A 17,475-nucleotide genomic window follows, 5' to 3' on the forward strand; every position below is an offset into this window, starting at 1 on the left:
AATGCAGACCCGAACCCGTCTCGCTTCAATCATCATTGGCTTTGGGGCTCATAGGTGGAAATGGCACCTGTAGGTTCTCACAGGTGGAAGCTTGCACCTCTAGGTATGGGGGCGAGGGCACCCTGGCCTGCCGGAGTAGCCGGCCCCGCCCCGTCACCTTTCGGCCACGCCCTCAGCGCCGCGGTCCCGCCCCCGGCTTGCGGCCCCGCCCCGTGCCCCGCTCGCCCCGCTGAGTGCCCCGCCCGCCTCGCTGAGTGCCCCGCCTCCACCCCGGAGAGCGGCTCCACCCTCCCGCCTATGTAGCCCGCTCCCAAGGCTGTTCCGCCTTGCTCGCTGGCTGCATGCCCCCGCCCCTCTGCGTAACCTGGCGTCCCTCGTCACGTGACGCCCGGCAGTGCTGCGAGGGATCGGCGGTGGCTCTCGCTCCCGCTGACACGGTCTGCGCACGGGTGATTTCCGCCGAATGAAGCGCACTGAGGCGTGATGGCGAGGGCCTAGGGGAAGGCGCAGACAGGCCTGGACGCCGCCTGTAGCTGCCTTCGGCCTCCCGGCCTCTGCGCTCTTTCCTGCGCCGTTGCTAGGCAGCCGCATCTGGGCGCGGGAGGCAGGGCGGGCTAATGCGGAAAGGTACGGGTGCCGGGGAGGGGCTGTGATTGCAGAGGGTCCGGGTGTCTGGCAGAGGGCTATGGAGCAGTACTGCATCCTGGGCCGCATTGGGGAGGGCGCGCACGGCATCGTCTTCAAGGCCAAGCACGTGGAGGTGAGCACCCAGCCCTTCCTCCTTCGGTTCCATTGAGATCTACCCGTTGTCCCGACCCACGCTTGGGCTCCTGCCTCCCCGCAGCTTTTCGTGGCGTGCTCCCGCCTCCTTTGCTCTCTTGAGTGGAGGGCGTCCAGCAACCAGCGGTGCTTTCTTCGGGCGAGTGCCCCCTAGGAGCGTGGCGTAGATGTCTCTGAGCTGTTTGCTCAGCGCTGCGCCTGCTGGCCCTGATTTCCCTCCAGCACGGGGTGGGGGGCGCGTCCCACCCCCACGAGGGCCTCAGGCCTCGGCGTCGCAACCCCTTTTCCAGCCGGGGATGGGCCTGCAGTGTCTGCGTCCTGTCCCAAACAGACTGGAGAGATCGTTGCCCTCAAGAAGGTGGCCCTGCGGCGGCTGGAGGATGGCATCCCCAACCAGGCCCTGCGGGAGATCAAGGCCTTGCAGGAGATCGAGGACAGTCAGTATGTGAGTGGGGCTGGTGTCCTGAGGTGCTGGTTCCCGCCCTCCTCCACTCACTCCCACTCTGAGGTCCTGCAGTCACTCTGTTCACTCATTTGCTTCCTCACCCCTCACTCACTCCCTTTCTTCTCCACTTGTTGTTCACCCTCATTCACCCAATTACTTCACTCATTCATTCCCCGTCGTTCACTCGCTTATTTCTTCGCGTACTCGTTCGCTCATTCACTAACCTATCCCTTTTTTCTCAAAACACTTGGTGATTTCTGATGATAATGATAATTGCCACCTATTGAGCTCCTGTTATGTTCTGCATGCCAGGTTAACTGCTTTATGTATATTGTCCTTCTGAGTTTCGTCCTCTGCTCCGCAAGGCACGCTCAGGCCCTCCCTATCTCAGGCCAGGGGAGGAGGCGCAGCCACCAGCTTACCGGTGCTCAGCTTGTTCCGCTTGTCTGTGGAGGCTTTGGCCCAGGTCTGATCGCAGAATCAGGACGGTTTAACACTGGGGCCTCCCATAGACTCTACCCTCTACTGGCTACTGGCAACACAGAAACCAGCCCCTACCCTGCTCTTGAGAACTGAAGTGTGGTAGGGGAGATGGCCAAAGGCTACAGCGCCCATCTGGCGTGGTTTGTGCTGTGACAGGCCTGGGAGGGGCTGTGGGCACACGAGGAGAGACACCTCACACACCCAGTTTCATTCTCTTTGTGGTATTCTCTCTTGTCCATGTCCTGAGTAGAGGATGTGCTTAACTTCCCGGGGAGTGACAAGGGTAGGTCCACCCACCTAAGGGTGGGTGATACTCTGACTTGTTTCTTATTCTCTGGAGATGTCCTTGATATATTGGGTGACACAAGCATGTTATAAAACTGCGTGTGTCATCTTGGTTTTGTATGAAAATATTTTGTATATATATACGAATACATGCCTGTGTGTGCCATGTCTCTTGTAAAGTCTGGTGGAATAGACTCCTAAGGTTGACTGTAGGTGATAGGATTTTTCTTTTGCTGTTTTTTTCATTATAATTTTGGGTATTATCTGAATGTATTTGTTTGTCCCAATCTGTAAAATGAGTGTCTACTACCCTCAACATCAGAAAAACAGCAATATGGCCATTCTTGTTTTTTGAGGAAAGTAAAAGGGCTTTGCTGACAGCTTGTGTGTGGGAGAGGTGGAGGGCCCATAGGAAGCTGGTGATACGGTCCCATGTCCTGTGCAGCAGCAGGCCTGAAGAGTCTACGTTCAAAACACTCCAGATCTTACCCTGGCCCAGGCCATCCTCACCTCTCATCAGAACAACTACAGCAGGCTCCCCTGCCCCCCCGCCACCCCCGCCACTGCCTCCACTCCACAGTCAAAAAATGTACATGAAATCATCCACTCCCTGGCTTGAAAAGCTCCAGAGGCTTCTCTTCACTCTGAAAGAACTGTCACCATCTGCTTCCACCCCGCTCCAGCCTCTTTTTTCATTCACAACTTCTTAAGTGTCTCGCCCGTGATAAGCACTGTCTAGGCTCCAGGAGTGCAGAACAGAGCAGCCTCCTTCCTGTTCTTGCCTCCGGGCCTTGTGTTTGCTGTCCCGTGGCCCAGAGCTCCTTCCCAGATGCCTTCTCTTCTTTCTTCATCAGAATCTTCATCAGAATACCCTATACGTTTGTTGTTTGGTCATTTGTCAGTCATTTGTCCCCTGAGCTCCTTCAAGTCCTTCGGGACCCACCAGCCCTTGCTCCTGTTCACTACTGTGCAGCCTGCCCTTGTGACCCTGTGGGCCCTCAGGAAGTATATGTGACATGTCTCCTGCTCTCCCAGTGCTGGGAGTTGTGATCACCTGTGTGTGTGTGTGTTTCCAGGTGATTTTCCAGTTCGTGGGCTGGGTGGGGGACCAGACACTGCCCTAAGTCGCCTTTCTTAGACCTCCTTTTCCCTGAGTGTTTACTGGAGCATTAGAGTAGGGACTTGCCTTCTCCTGGGAGAGGGAAGCAAGAGATCACCAAGCTCCCTGATTCTGAGCTCAGCTCTCATGCCACCATCTCTGCCTGCCTGGTCCTCTGTTGGTGCAAGGGCTGAGGGTCCCAGAGAGAGTCTGAGCCATATGAGTCTGGCGGCTGACGGGATGCCCCGCTTGCAGGTGGTACAGCTGAAGGCCGTGTTCCCGCATGGCGCAGGCTTCGTGCTGGCCTTCGAGTTCATGCTGTCAGATCTGGCTGAGGTGGTGCGCCACGCCCAGAGGCCGCTGACCCAGGCGCAGGTCAAGAGCTACCTGCAGATGCTGCTCAAGGGGGTCGCTTTCTGCCATGCCAACAACATTGTACATCGGGTCAGTTCCAGCATGGGCTGGGGTGGGACCGGGGGGGTGGCTGGGCTGTGGGTAGGCCAGCCCTTGATGAAGGGCATGGTTAGAAAAGGGACAGAGGGGGCAGGGCCTATGGGTAGGAGGCCAGGGCTGGGGCCCTGGAGGAGGTCGGGTCTTGCGCTGACCTGGGTGCCCAGCCTGCCAAGCCCTCCTGTCCCGAGGTCCTGTGGGGGCTCTGGAGGGACTGATGCCTCTTCGGGTGCCCTCAGGACCTGAAACCAGCCAACCTGCTTATCAGTGCCTCGGGCCAGCTCAAGATAGCGGACTTTGGCCTGGCCCGGGTCTTTTCCCCAGATGGCAGCCGTCTCTACACGCACCAGGTGGCCACCAGGTAGGGAGGACCAGTTCCCAAGCAGGACCTGGCAATAGACAGGCCCCAACCCTCCTGCTGGGAAGAGATGCTTCTGGACCTTCTGTCCAAACAGTGCTCTTGGGGCTGCTGTGGGGGCCAGGATGACCTTCCGAGGCAGCTTCCTGACAGACCGGTGACCTGGCTGTGACCACCTGCCCTCCTCTCACAGGTGGTACCGAGCCCCTGAGCTCCTGTATGGTGCCCGCCAGTACGATCAGGGTGTCGACCTGTGGTGAGACTCCTATGGGCTGGGCAAGGGGGAGTGTGGGTCGTTGGGTCACCTTTTCCTCCTGGGCATTGAGGTCTCTAAGCCATTTGGGGGTTTTCCTGCTGTGAGCTCTAGGTTGCCATGGGGGTGTCTCCCCTGGTTAGAGTATCTCTGAGGAGTTTGGGATCAGTGTTCCTCCCCATGACAGTTTTCAGCTGGGAGGGGTCAAGTGGGATCAGAGTGGTTGTCCCAGTAGGAAGCTTCTGGGCTGAGGTCGGGGAGGTGGTCCGAGGCATGGGGCGTCTAAGCTGCTATGCAGGGGGTGATATCCCAGCATGCAATGTTCCTGAGCTATCTAGAGGCCTGGGTCCCTGGATATGAAGGCCCTGAACCTTTATTTGGGGTAGGATGGTTTGTATATGCCTAAGAGTTTGAGATTTGGGGGCCGTTTTGGAGTCTGCCCCAGAATGGGAGGAGGTGGCAGTGTGTCCCAGAATGTGAGGCTCTGAGAAGTCTCAGAACTGTTGAGGGGTTGATGTGTGTTCCAGAGTTGAGGCCTGAGAGCTGTTTAGAGAGGGGGATATGCTCTGTGTTCTAGGCTTGAAGTCTTTGACTGTTTGGGGATCTGTATCCTTAGCTATGAAGCCTGAAGGCTACTTTGTGGGTATCTTGACCACAGTGTGAGGTGTGGGTGCTGGTGTGGGGGGATCAGTTTCCATGGTGTGAGATCTCTGAGTTGTTTGCGTTCTGTATCTGCAGGGCTGTGGGCTGCATCCTGGGGGAGCTGTTGAACGGGTCCCCCCTTTTCCCAGGGGAGAATGACATTGAACAGCTTTGCTGTGTGCTTCGAATCTTGGGCACCCCCAGTCCTCAAGTCTGGCCGGTTTGCAGGGGCCTACAGTGGGGAGGGGTGGGGGCGGGTGGCTTCTATTACCCCAATAGCTAGTGACTCCCCTGCCCCACACCTTCTCTTTCGTGGCCCCATGCCTCCTTGACTTGCCGGACCTCAGTCCTGGCCCAGCGTGGGGTCTCCTCCACCCCTGCCCTGCTGGAGGTGCGAGGGCCAGGGCCCAAGCCCTATCCCTTCCCACCCGTCCCCAGCACACACGCATCCAAACCGAGCTGGGCATGGAGCAGGCGCCTGAGATGTGGAGGAAGCACTGAAGGACTGAGTGAGCACGTGATGTCATGAGTGACGTGTGAGCAGGGGTGCATGGATGGGGGAGTGATGAGTGAATGGGAGCAGGTAGGTGACAGGGAGTGAGAACTGACACCTAAGGGGGCTGGTGGGGTGGGTGCCGGCCCTGATGGACCCCCTTCTCCTCCAGGAGATCAAGGACCTGCCTGACTACAACAAGATCTCCTTCAAGGAGCAGGCTCCCGTGCCCCTGGAGGAGGTGCTGCCCGATGCCTCTCCCCAGGCCTTGGACCTGCTGGGGCATTTCCTCCTCTACCCTCCACGCCAGCGCATTGCAGCCTCCCAGGTAGGGTGACACCCGTTGCCCTGACCCTCCTCGTCCGTGTCCTTTTGACCAGGCAGGCTGAGATTCTCAGAACCTGTGATGGGCTGGGACCAGAACCCCTGGAGCCAGGGTTAGGAGGGTGCAGGGCAGGTGTGCCTCTCCTGAGTGGACCCTAGAGCGGACCCTAGAGGGCAGGTGGCCAGGGGTGGCCCATTAGAAGGGCATGCACACGTCGCAGAAGAGCGAGTCTTGGGTTATTGGTGACTCACTTCTTCGTCCCTTCATTCCTTCAACAAGAATTTACTAGCATCTGGCACGTGCTGAGCACTGTCCTGGACCCTGATCCAGAGTGAACAGACGTGGCTTGTGCCTGTGGGGTCTCCACCCTGTGGTGAGGCAGGGCCGTCAGTCTGTGGGAGCCGAGGGGAGGGATGTTGGGACTGACTTTGGGGTCATGCAAGGCTTCCTGGAGAAGGGCAGGTTTAAGCATGGGGAGCTGTTTTCCCAAGAGAAATGATGAGCAGAGGCCTGGAGAGGAGGACCCAGGAGGGGTGGGTTGTGGCTGGAAGGCAGGGGAGGAGGGGAGGACCATGGGCTGATGGCTGATGGTGTGAGGGCCTCTGTCAGGTGTATCTGTCCATCTGTCCTCATGGCAGCCTCCCCTCCCTGCCCTGGGCACTAGCAGTGTGTGTTTACACATGCCCCTGGCGAGTTCCCATGTCAGCAGCACCTTCCGAGTGTACTGAGGCCAACTGACCACCTCTCAGCCCCCTGCTGCTGCCCCCATTCTAAGCGCCCCCCCGCCCCCATTGCCTCCCAGAATCTGCTTCTCCTGCCCATTTAGTCTTTCCTCCACGTGGCAGAGAGAGGGACCTTGTCCAGGTAGGCTGTCGCATCCTCGCCTGCAGGGCCCTCCTGGGGCTCCCTCAGAGGAGAAGCCAGGTCCTAGTGGCCCACAGCCATCACACATTTGGGGCCATCACCTCTGTGACTCTGCCAGCTCCCATTCCCCTTGCTCACTCCCCTCGGGCCCCAGGGCTTCTCCATGTCCTGGGGGTCTGTGCATTTCTGTCCCTAGGCCTCACTCATTCACCTTTCAGGTCTCTGCTTGAGCGCCACCTCCCAGGGCCTCCCTTCACCATTCTTCAGGCCTGCAGCCCCTCCAGTATTGCTCATCCCCCCCTCATACTTTCTCTTTCCCACAGCACTAATCATTTGATGCACTGTTTGTCTTACTTCTTTATCATGTTTATTACCCCCACCCCTCACTATGTGGAAAACTTGAAGGCAGAGCTCTTTGTTCTGTTTACCGCTGCATCTCCTGTCTCTGGAGCAGTGCGCAAACAGTGAGCACTGCGAGGTGTTGGAGTCACCTGAACGATGAGCAGATGAAGGAAAAATCCTCTCCAGGGCAATGTTCACGTCTCCCCCTCGGAGGGAAGTGGCTGAAGCTGGGACGGGGAAGTGACCAGTTTCCTTTTGCTGCCCCTCGCTTGCTGCCCTCAGGCCCTCCTGCACCAGTACTTCTTCACAGCTCCCCTGCCTGCCCACCCCTCGGAGCTGCCGATTCCTCAGCGCCCAGGGGGACCTGCCCTCAAGGCCCCCCCAGGACCCCCCCACGTCCATGACTTCCACGTGGACCGGCCTCTCGAGGAGTCGCTGTTGAACCCGGAGCTGATTCGGCCCTTCATCCTGGAGGGCTGAGACGTTGGGCCAGGCCCCACCGGCGTGTCCCCCCCTTCCCTCCCCAGGACAAGCCAGGCCTCTTGTTCTTCTGCTCCGGCCTGATTCGACCACAGTGGTCCTGCTCCTGGCCAGGCCATCCAGCCTCAGCAGAGGGGACCCTCGGCCTGTGCTATCGGCCTCCCATCTGTTGCTGGTAACAGATCCATCAGAAGGAGGCAGCGAGTTCCGCTGCCATGCCTGCCATGGGGCTGGTTCTCTAGTTGCTGCCTTCCTGGTCAGGGACAGTCCTGGTAGAGCCATTTGGGGGAGCGCTGAGTGTAGGATGTCCTCATGTCGGAAATCCAAGTGGGAAGGAAAGTGTGGTTTGATTTTGTTCTCAGAGACATTAAGCACTAGTTCACTTTTGAGATTTATTATAAAAACGCCCGGTAGTTCTACGTGATGTATGCCCCTCTTCCTTTCCAGTTGAGGGAAGTGGCTGAGGTAGCATCATCCCCTGGCCCTTGCTTCTCTGTGGTCACTGGGAAAGTGGCCCCATTCATGGCTACTTTAGTCTTGGGAGATTGCTAGGTGCTTCATGTGACAGCTCCCTTTTGGAGGTGAGTTGGCAGAAATCAGGACCCAGGAATGGCTCAAGTTGGGGACCCAATAAGTGACCCTCCACACCTTGAGCTGGTTTACCAACATCACCCTCAGGATACGGGTGAGCCTGGACCACATGGGCCTCCTCTTTACTCAGAGATACTGGGCAAATAAGAAGACAGACATTCCTGGAACTCATTTGTTAATTCAGTAAATCCCAATACAATCTGAACTGGCTCTTGTTTTTCTTATTAAATAATTTGGTAAGCCAATTCTAAAATATATGCGGAAATGAAAGGGTTAAGAGGAGGCAGAAGCAGAAGAAAAGGCAAAAGATGATGAAAGGACTTACCCTATCAGATACCAAGACTATCATAGGGCTGTAATAAATAAGCAATGTGGTATTGGTTCACAGATAAAAACAGATAAATGAGAGAAACATATTCTTAGCAATCTTGTATTCTTAAAATATTCATTTTGTGCTCATGTGGATAAAATTCTGTAAGCACTGCAGTCACAGAGGTGACTAACAGTGCCACAGTCACTGCCCTCCAATCTCTTAGAGGGCAAAGCACAGTAAACTCCAGTTGTTGCTTTCAGGGAAGAGTCTGAGTGTCCCATATGTCTTTAAAGATGTTTTAAGGATCTGGCCTCTGCCTGTTTGTCAGGCACATTTGTAGAGTCTAAGCTTCAGTCTAGCTCAGTTTCTGGTGTCCCTCACCTTTGTATGAATGCAAGTCTGTACCCAAACCCTGACCACTGACCCTCAGCCAGTTCCACTCACAAAGACTCTAAAGCTTACTCCACCCTGACATTGACCCTCACCTTTACCTTAAACCTTACACTTAACCTGACCCTATCACCCTGACCCTGACATATACACTGACTCTCACCCTCACTCAATTCTTTGCCAGCCCCTTCCCCCCCCATGCCTGGCTTTGATCTTGGCATTGACTCTGACCCTCACCCAAACTCTGACCCCGTTTGACCTAGAACTAAACCTTGTCCATGAACTTGGCTCTCATCTTAACCTTAACCCTGAGTCTCTAATTGACATTCCTCTTACCTTGATGCTCATTATGATCCTGATCCTGACCGTTAACATGTCCCTTACACTTGCCCTGAGCTTGACTTATCTTTGACAATGACAGCTTCTCTCACACTGATTGTGAATACTGTGATAAATGAGATACTCACCACCTTCAATCTGATTCTGACCCTCAACTTCACTCTGCCCCTAGACTGAATCCTCACCTTGACAAGGACCATCATACTGACACGCCCTGCCCTTGAACTTGCGCCTTGATGCTGAACTACACTGTACACTCAAGCTGAAACTAGTCTGCACCCCAAGCCTGACCATGATCCTGATCCTGACCCTCATCTTGACCTAGACCTCAATTTCATCCTGACCTGGGTCCTCATCCTAATGCTGAGCCTCACACAGAACATGGACTCACACTTGGCTGTCACCATTGACACCCTAATCCCATCATGACCTTGAACCTGATCTAGACCCTGACCCTGAAATTGAACTTCACACTGACACTGACTTTCATTATTATGATGACTCGTCCTCAGCCTGATCGTCACCTTCATCTTGACCCATCCTCACTTTGAAACTTAACCTTGAACTTGATTTTGACTATAAACCAAACTCTGACCCTCTGTGGTAAGCAGAATAATGTCCCCCCCACCCCCACCAAAGATGCCCATGTCCTAACCTATGAATACATTGGCTTACACACAAAAGGGACTTGGCAAATGTGATTAAAGGGTACAGACTTTGAGATGGAAAGAATATCCTGGATTATGCAGATTGGGCCAATGTAATGGGGGTTGGGAGGAGGGTGAGTTGGAGGAGGAGGACTTAATTCCTTCCAGCAGCAATGTAAAAGGGACCCACCTTGACTTTTAATTGACCTTGACCTTCACAATGAACATCATGCTCACCCTGACCCTGACATTACCTCACATTGATCTTGACCCTGAACCTGACACTGACTCTAATCCTGAACATCAACCTCACCCTCACCTTGACCCTGAATCCTACACGGAACTGGACATCCACTGTCAACTTGAATCCAACTTTCAATCTTACTTTCACCCTGGCAATAACCATCATCCTAATCCTAACATTCATCCTCTCACTGGTCCTCTCTAATGGAGCCTCAACCTGATCCTAACCTTGGCTCTCACACTGATCTTGAACTTGATCTTGAACCTAACCCTGGATCTAAAATTTCCCTCATAGTGATCTTGTCCTTGAACCTGATTCTGACACCATGACCCTGACCATTCTCTTATCTTGATCCTTAACCTGACATAGAATTTTACCTTGAACTGGACACTCACCCTCACTCTGATTCTGATCTTCATCACTCTGTCTCTGATCTTACCCTCATCCTGACTGTGACCCTGGCTGCTCTGACATTGAGCTTGATCATGACCTTCACCCTTACACTAACTCTGATCTGATCTTGGCCAGGGCCACGACCAAAACCAGGGTGAGGTCCAGGGTTGGGGCTAAGGCTAGGTAGGGTGAGAGCCTGGGCAGGGGCCATGATGAGGGAAGTACCAGGTTAGAGCCAGGGCTTGGGCAAGGGCCAGTGCCAGTGTAAGATGGAGGCTGAGGGTCATTCTGAAGGTGATTGTGAAGGCCAGGGTCGGGGCTAGGGCAAAGCTCAGGATGAAGGTGTGCATTAGGGTGAGTCAGGGTCAGGTGAGGGTAGGGACAGGAGTATGGTAGATGTCAGATGCTAATGAAATCAAGGGTGATGATTAGGGCGAGGTTGAGGAAGAGGGTCAAGGTCTGGATAAGGGCCAGCACCAGGGCAAGGGCTCGGGAGGTGCTGGGTTCAGGGGCACCACAGGGTCCCGCGTGAGGGTCAGGGCGAAGGTCAGAACGAGGATGAATGTCAGTATAAGGGGGTGGGCGAGGGTCTCAGCGAATGTCAGGACAAGGGTTAGAAGCCAGTCTAAGGCCAAGTAGAAGCGGGGCTGGTGAGCGGATTAGTAGAAGTGGGTGTTCCGAACGGAAGCGCGGAGGCTGGGCGAGGATGAAGCGAGCGGGCGGGGCTCGGCCTGCGGGGCCGGAAGCGCAGCGAAGGCGTAGCCCGACCCAGGCAACCACGGGGGCTGGCGCCGTGGAGCCGCAGATGGGTTTGCCCGAGCTGCTGCACGTCTTCTCCTTCTTGGAGGCCCGAGACATGCTCTGCGTCGCCCAGGTGGATAAGGTAGCGCGTCCTGTCCCAGGCGGGAGGCAGGGCTGGGCTCCTGGTCACTGGCGTGTCCATGGTCGGCCCGTCCCCTCGGAGCCTCCGTTTCCCAAATCTGGGAGGGGGCGTAGGACGGCCCTGAATCCGCGATCTGCAGAGGACGCTCTTGGCCCCCGGGGTGGCGACCTCGGCGGCCTATGAAGGGGTTGCTCTGAAAACCTCTTATCCCTCTGTTCCTCCGTCTGTCGGTGTGTCCAGAGCCGCTGCGCGGTTGGCTTGCACTGGGCACCTGTGAACAGGGTTCACCCCTAAGATTGGCCTAGGGATCCCACCTCTTCTGGAATATTCTGGAATTCCCCTTCTGGGGCCTGCCTGGAAAGCCGTGCCCTCCCTGTGAGTGGCACCTCCTCCTGCGGGCTCCGCCTGTCCCTTCCCAGCCAGTCGAACTCCTGTCCTGGCTGTGCTCCCTAAGTGCCTGTTCAGTGCGTTAGTCTGATCTGCGCTTCTGCCCCTGTTGTGCTCCGAGCTCTTCCTCCTCTGTGCTCTTACTCAGCACAACTGTGACTAAATGATCACATACTGTGCTTGTTAAATGTTTGCTTCCCCCCCACCCCCGCTAGACTCATTCTTTTGTCTCTTGCATCACTGTGTGTATAACCACTGTATGATCACTGTGTGTATACACTCAGCGTATGGCTTGATATTTAGTGTACTCTAAGTAAATGTTTGTGGAGTAAATGAATTTCTTTACTTTTAAAATACATTATTATATCATTTTACAGAAAGATTAATAAACAGACCCTTACCTGAATTGTGTAATTATAACTTAAATGTATCAAGTAAAATACTGGGTTGTTATCCCCATTTTTACCAATAGGGAAAGTGAGTTCGTGCCGAGAGTGCATTGGCTGAGGTCGCCCAGGTAGTCTCCCAGCAGATTTTGAAAGGGAGGTGCCTTTTACCCTTTGATAGCAGCAACTTCTCCAGGTTCTGGTTTCCCTGTTAGGTAAAATGAGGTCAGTAAACCCTGCCTCACAGTGTCATCATGAAGATCAGCATCTAACAGAGGCATTCTCCAAGGTGGGTAACACCCATTTTGCAGGTTATATTACATATTATAATTTTATGTTAGGGAAGTAAGAACATCTCAGTTGGGTTTTGAACTGGGAACTATAGAAAAAAAGAATGCGGAAATCTTCTTACCTGGTTTGATTATTGCAAAATATCAACTTTACATTCCTACTAGCCAAAAAGATTTCTTAAGGACTGAGAAACTTTGATCTCGGGTGAGTGAGGTCTGTGGAAGTAGGAACCTGGGCTCAGACAGGGTGGTTGTTATTTCTGCCAGGGCCTGGAAAGCCACGTATCTGGCTGGGACCCTCAGTAGGTCTGGGCCACAGAAAGCTCCAGAGTGGTTTCTACTGAAGCTGTATAGGCTCCAGAACCCAGGGTGGCCCAGCTGGAGAGGCCAAGAAGTTCCAGGATGCAGGTGTGGGCCTGAGGGAGGGGGAGGCAGGGTACTGTGGTCCCTTCCCAGGGCCACCTGAGCCTCTTCCAGATACTTCTGCAGAGAGCAGTTTGTGGGAACACGGCCTGTGTGCCCTCCCCAGGTAGCAGTTCTGTTCCTCCACCTTGGCATCTCTGGGACATCCCTTTAGCCAGAGCCTTAATTTACTCCATTGCAGCAGCCTTCTTATGGGTCCTGCTGCTCTGCCCTCGTTTCCAGTCTTTCCTTCTCTCTCTCTTTTTTATTCAATTGGCCCTACCACGTGGCTTACAGGATCTTAGTTCCCCAACCAGGGATCCAACCCGTGCCCCCTACAGTGGAAGCTCAGAGTCTTTTTTTTTTTTTTTTAATACTTATTTATTTATTTTGCTGCATCGGGTCTTAGTTGCGGCACACGGGATCTTTGTTGTGGCACGTGGGATCTTTCATTGCGGTGCACGGGCTCTCTAGTTGTGGCGCATGGGCTCTAGAGCGTGCATGGGCTTAGTTGCCCCAGCATGTGGGATCTTAGTTCCTCGACCAGGTATCCAACCCATGCCCCCTGCATTGGAAGGCAGATTCTTAACCATTGGACCACCAGGGAAGTCTCCAAGTCCTTCCTTCTCATAGCAGCCTAAAACACAGTTTGACTTGCCACTCTTCCATTCACAGTTCTCAAGTGACTTCTCACTGTTTTTGCCCTTCTGACTTCCAAGAGTTGGTCTAAGCCTGTCTCCAGCTCCTTTCTCTATGTTCTGATTAAGGCAACTTACTCATCATCTTTTTCATACTTCTGAATCTTTGCCCAAGCGGAGCTTTCTCTCCCTGACATGCTTCAGCCGTTTGCTTAGAGGATAACTACTCATCCTTCAGGAGTTGATCAGTAGTTACTTCTGAACCCCTTGGCTCCAACTGAGTTGGTCGTTCTCTCCTTTGTCATTCATTATTTGGTGTGTTTTATTTGATGGTCTGAATTTGTCTCTAACTCCCCAGGGTGAGTGTTCTTGAGTGCAAGCACTGGGTCTCATTTAGCTCTCTGTCCCCTCCACAGGGCCTGGCAGGCTAGGCACTAACTGCATGTTGACTGACCAGCTACTCTTCTAGGTCTGGAATGAGGCTTCAAGGACCAAGGAACTGTGGCGGTGAGTGGAGGAAGAGCCAGGCCTGCTCAGGAGAGTATCCCTCCAAGAAGAGAGGGGTGTACTTTTCAGCACTCACTGCGTTTCCGTTAAGTAGACAAGAAGGGACAATCCACAGCCCTTACCAGCAGGAAACTCCTCCCTAGTTGGGGGTGTGAGACTTTTTTTACAGTATATTGAAATATAAGCGATTTTGTTAGTCAAGTGGAGGTTGATGTAGGTGGGGGTACCAAACTCAGGGGCAGAAATGTACAGCAAATTGAATGCAGCTGGCTGATAGACAAATCAATAGACAAATAAACCACTTTTATTTGATTTCAACTTTGGTGTAACAACATAGTTATATAAGCATGTTTGATATGAGAACTTAAATAAAATTCAAAAACTTAAAAGTAGAAAATAAAAAATATTTTAATCATTAAATTATTAAATTTTTCTTTTCTGTTCATTCCTCCTTTGGAACCTGACATCTTTTCTTTTGTCCCAAGAGGTAAGAGTCAGATCTTCTGCCCCTTGCAGAATATAGGACAGACTATATAGCCTTGACTATCAACTAGGAGCTATATTTGGTTTTAGTCTTTCCTGATGGAAAACAACTGTTCACATGAAGTTTCCTCCAAACATGGAGGGAATCTTTGCTTGATGGTTTTTATTTTTAGAATAACTGTGAATTGATATATTTGAGAATTGTGGAATGCCAATCTTGCCATATTTATTTTTCAGTATCATACAGCACTGTTCTGTTTGTTGCTTTTTATTCATTTTTTTTATTGCTAATAATATTAATTAGAAAAATGATGTTAATCTCTAGTCAATTTTGAAGTAAGGGAACTTTTATTGGATTTCAGTCTTTATCTCTACAATTTGGGGAATGTACTCTAGATAGAACATTCAATTCTGGAGATTGATTTCTCTGTAGATAAGTGGACAAGAGAATGTCTTGCCAAATGTGATTCTCAAAGACACTGTGTCACTAGAAATAAATGAGTTGACTCATAGATTGGTGTAACTATTGGTGGAAGCCCTTGGAGGGCAGTTCTCACAGTTGGAATGGGTAGGATGCCAACCCTAAACCCTAGTCTTTGTTCTCATCTTTACTGATAAGCTGGGGTAGGAATTTCCCTTTGAGTAACATAAGTAATATATTTCTTTCAGCAGTTCAAAAAATCTCTTGAGCAGCTTATCACCTAACCCCCACATGTATGCATGTGTTACCATATTGTGTGTACCTCCAGGTTCCTCAAGGAGATTCTTCAGCTGTCTGCAAGCCAAGTCACGAATGGGTTTTCGGTTCATTACTATTTTATAGTTTTTGGTGCTAAACTCTTTTTAGCATACAGTCATTCTTTGGGATGGTATCCTTGACCTATCTTCATATAAAAAACACTGGGTTTATGTTTCTGGAACTGGGACAACTGCAACAGCATTTCAGGAGCATCGTCACATGCACGTGTCATTTCTAATGTTGTACCTGTCATGGGTACTAGGCCCCAAAACTCTCCAGGCCCATAGGAACTCTTACGGACACAGTAAATGAACATGGTTAACCGGTCATATGTTTTTAATATGTACTCTATAATTCTAATTTAAAACACTGCAAGTTACTTCTTTAAAATGCTTCATGACCTTTTAAATTCTGCCATCTCTTTCACACACTATGTGTTAGATTTTTGGTTAAAAGTAAAATTGCAAATATTTGCTTTTGTTTAAGGTACAAATATTTTTTTTTGTTTGTGTACAGTAGATTGTTTTGCTGTTAATTGCTATCTGAAAGGTTTTGGTGCCATGGTGTTTTTTCACTTGATACATCCTTGTATTTCAGAGGCTTATCTCATACTTTACTCATGTGCACACTTTAGCCTTGTTGACAGTCTGCCCTTTTTTTGGTCAAATCACTTGGTGTTATTTCTTCTGAATATTGGTCATGGTTCCTACTTATGGTTTGATGTATAATGGCCTTAAATATGTAGAAATAGACTTCACTTCCACAAAGAAATGTTATCCCCCCTTTTTCTTAAACCACATTATCTTCTTAGTCTAGCTTTTATTTTCACACTGTTTAGGTTGAGATATGGGTACAAGAAATTTCCCTTTCTGATTATTTCAACTAAAAGAAAGTCAACAACATAAGAATGATGATATGAGGCAGCTGATACTCAGCCTTTTAGTCCAAGAGATAAAAGGGATGGTGAAGGCCATGGTGGAGCTGAAAGCTAATTCTTTTTTTTTTTTTTTTTTCGGCTGTGCCATGCGGCTTGCAGGATCCTAGCTCCCCGACCAGGGATAGAACCCAGGCCCTCAGCAGTGAAAGCGCAGAGTCCTAACCACTGGACCACCAGGGAATTCCCTGAAAGCTCATTCTTGTCTGAAGAGTACTGTTCTCTGTGGCCCCAAATAAATTTTTCCAGGTGAGAATTTGATTTCAGTATAGTTAGATCTTCTTCTTTTACCTAATTAGTATGTGAAATCTCTTGATTTTTAAGTATTGGCAGCTAGTTCACATAGGCCAATCCTATGCAGGCCAGACAAGGTAATCTGGATGCCCATTCTGCCTGCAGGCTGTGAGTATGCTACTTCTGGTAGAAGGAACAGGGTTTCAGTGGGTACAGGAAAACCCATATCCAACATGAGCACTGGATCCTTCACAGTGTGTTAGAAGGTCACTGGTGCCTAGTACAGAGCCTGACACATAGGTGCTCGGTGAGTGTACAGGCTTTGAATGGAGAGAAACTCTTTGAGTTGTACTTATTGGGACTGTGGGCTGTGAGCTACTTATTTCCCACCCAGCCTCATTTTTCTCCTCTGTGAGATATGACTGGAGTCCTCTGATGCTGTATCAACTCTGGTGACTGTACATTTTGAAAGCCTTTGTCCATGGGGCCTCCCTAATCCTCTCCCAGATGTTCACTCTCCTTGTGTTTTACTCCCATGGCACCATAGGCTGCCCCTTCTGAAACTTAGCATTTCTCTCCAGAATTTTAGTTTTACTTTTCCTCCTAACCACCAGCTGCAAGTACTCATAGGGCAAGGACCATGTCTCACTCACTTTGGGGTCCACAGACTAGGTGGGGATTCAGTATTCTCCATAGTGTGGATGAGCTAATGTTTTATCTTCAACAACCTTATAAGCGAGTTGCTATCATAGAATTGACAGTAGTTATTGATACATACAAGTTAAGGATGCAGACTCTTGGAAAATGGTGGATTAATGACTTCTGAAAATTTTCTCTTCCGTAAAAGCAATGAGAAAACTGGCATAAATTGTCAAAATCAACTTTTACAGAACTCTGGAAATTAACCAGAGACTTACAGTAGTCTGGGAAATGTTTATTCAAGAAAAAAATGGCTTATTCTCAGTAAGAGCAGCAAGTGTTCACTTGCCCTGTTCCCATAACAACCTTCCAGCTTTGTGTTAGCCTTGAATACCAACAGTTCACAATCACAGTGAAAGCAGGAGCCGCAGTCACTGGAAGGGTAAGAATGGGATGAGAGATTCTTCAAAGCCTTATTCCCAGAGAATTGTCATTGTTCGACCTGTCTGGTGTTTCCTGGAAGAGCTCACGTGTAAGCTGTCTTTATTTTACCTTGCTTGGAGTTCACCCAATGTGAAAAACCTTTACCTTGGGGCATTTGTCAAAACAACTAAAGAGAATTGATTAACTTTTTAATTAGTCTTTAATCAGAGTTGATGAATGATAATTAAGGAAACAATAGGCTAACCAAAGAGTTTAAAAGGAAAAGCTGGGAATGTGATGTCCTTAGGGGTTTT

The 17,475-nt window shown here is 51.0% G+C and overlaps 2 protein-coding genes across 9 annotated transcripts in view; both read left to right on the top strand.

Annotated features, from left to right (window-relative positions):
- The first annotated feature begins 260 nt into the window (after positions 1 to 260).
- On the top strand, positions 261 to 9,963 carry CDK20 (cyclin dependent kinase 20). Of its 8 annotated transcripts, none has more exons than XM_082471347.1 (8): positions 261 to 627; positions 1,112 to 1,221; positions 3,348 to 3,536; positions 3,782 to 3,903; positions 4,094 to 4,156; positions 4,892 to 5,015; positions 5,461 to 5,616; positions 7,102 to 7,861. In XM_082471347.1, the coding sequence occupies exons 1-8, from the start codon at positions 618 to 620 to the stop codon at positions 7,297 to 7,299; spliced, it is 972 nt and encodes a 323-aa protein (XP_082327473.1). In that variant the 5' UTR covers positions 261 to 617; the 3' UTR covers positions 7,300 to 7,861. The 8 variants fall into 8 exon arrangements, with proteins under 8 accessions (XP_082327473.1, XP_082327474.1, XP_082327472.1 ...); XM_082471346.1 differs by having other exon boundaries at positions 272 to 760; positions 1,112 to 1,225; positions 7,347 to 7,861; XM_082471349.1 differs by lacking the exon at positions 7,102 to 7,861 and adding an exon at positions 6,883 to 7,078 and having other exon boundaries at positions 274 to 760; positions 1,112 to 1,225.
- Positions 9,964 to 10,023: 60 nt separating this feature from the next.
- LOC309665149 (F-box/WD repeat-containing protein 12-like) overlaps positions 10,024 to 17,475 on the top strand; it is a 31,040-nt gene continuing 23,588 nt past the window's right edge. The window contains 2 exon segments of the mRNA XM_082471391.1: positions 10,024 to 11,099; positions 13,672 to 13,709. Coding sequence (XP_082327517.1) covers positions 10,815 to 11,099; positions 13,672 to 13,709 — 323 coding nt within the window. The 5' untranslated portion in view covers positions 10,024 to 10,814.

This window comes from Balaenoptera physalus (assembly GCF_965194825.1).
Source record: "Balaenoptera physalus genome assembly, chromosome: 7".
NCBI classification, from domain to species: Eukaryota; Metazoa; Chordata; class Mammalia; order Artiodactyla; family Balaenopteridae; genus Balaenoptera; species Balaenoptera physalus.

What these genes read in the sequence shown, in the direction of transcription:
- CDK20 (XM_082471344.1), top strand. Translation starts at nt 686, where the DNA reads ATGGAGCAGTACTGCATCCTGGGCCGCATTGGGGAGGGCGCGCACGGC. An exon ending in AGATCGAGGACAGTCAGTAT is followed by an intron (nt 1,226 to 3,347) that starts GTGAGTGGGGCT and finishes CCCCGCTTGCAG; the next exon opens with GTGGTACAGCTGAAGGCCGT. An exon ending in ACGCACCAGGTGGCCACCAG is followed by an intron (nt 3,904 to 4,093) that starts GTAGGGAGGACC and finishes CTCCTCTCACAG; the next exon opens with GTGGTACCGAGCCCCTGAGC.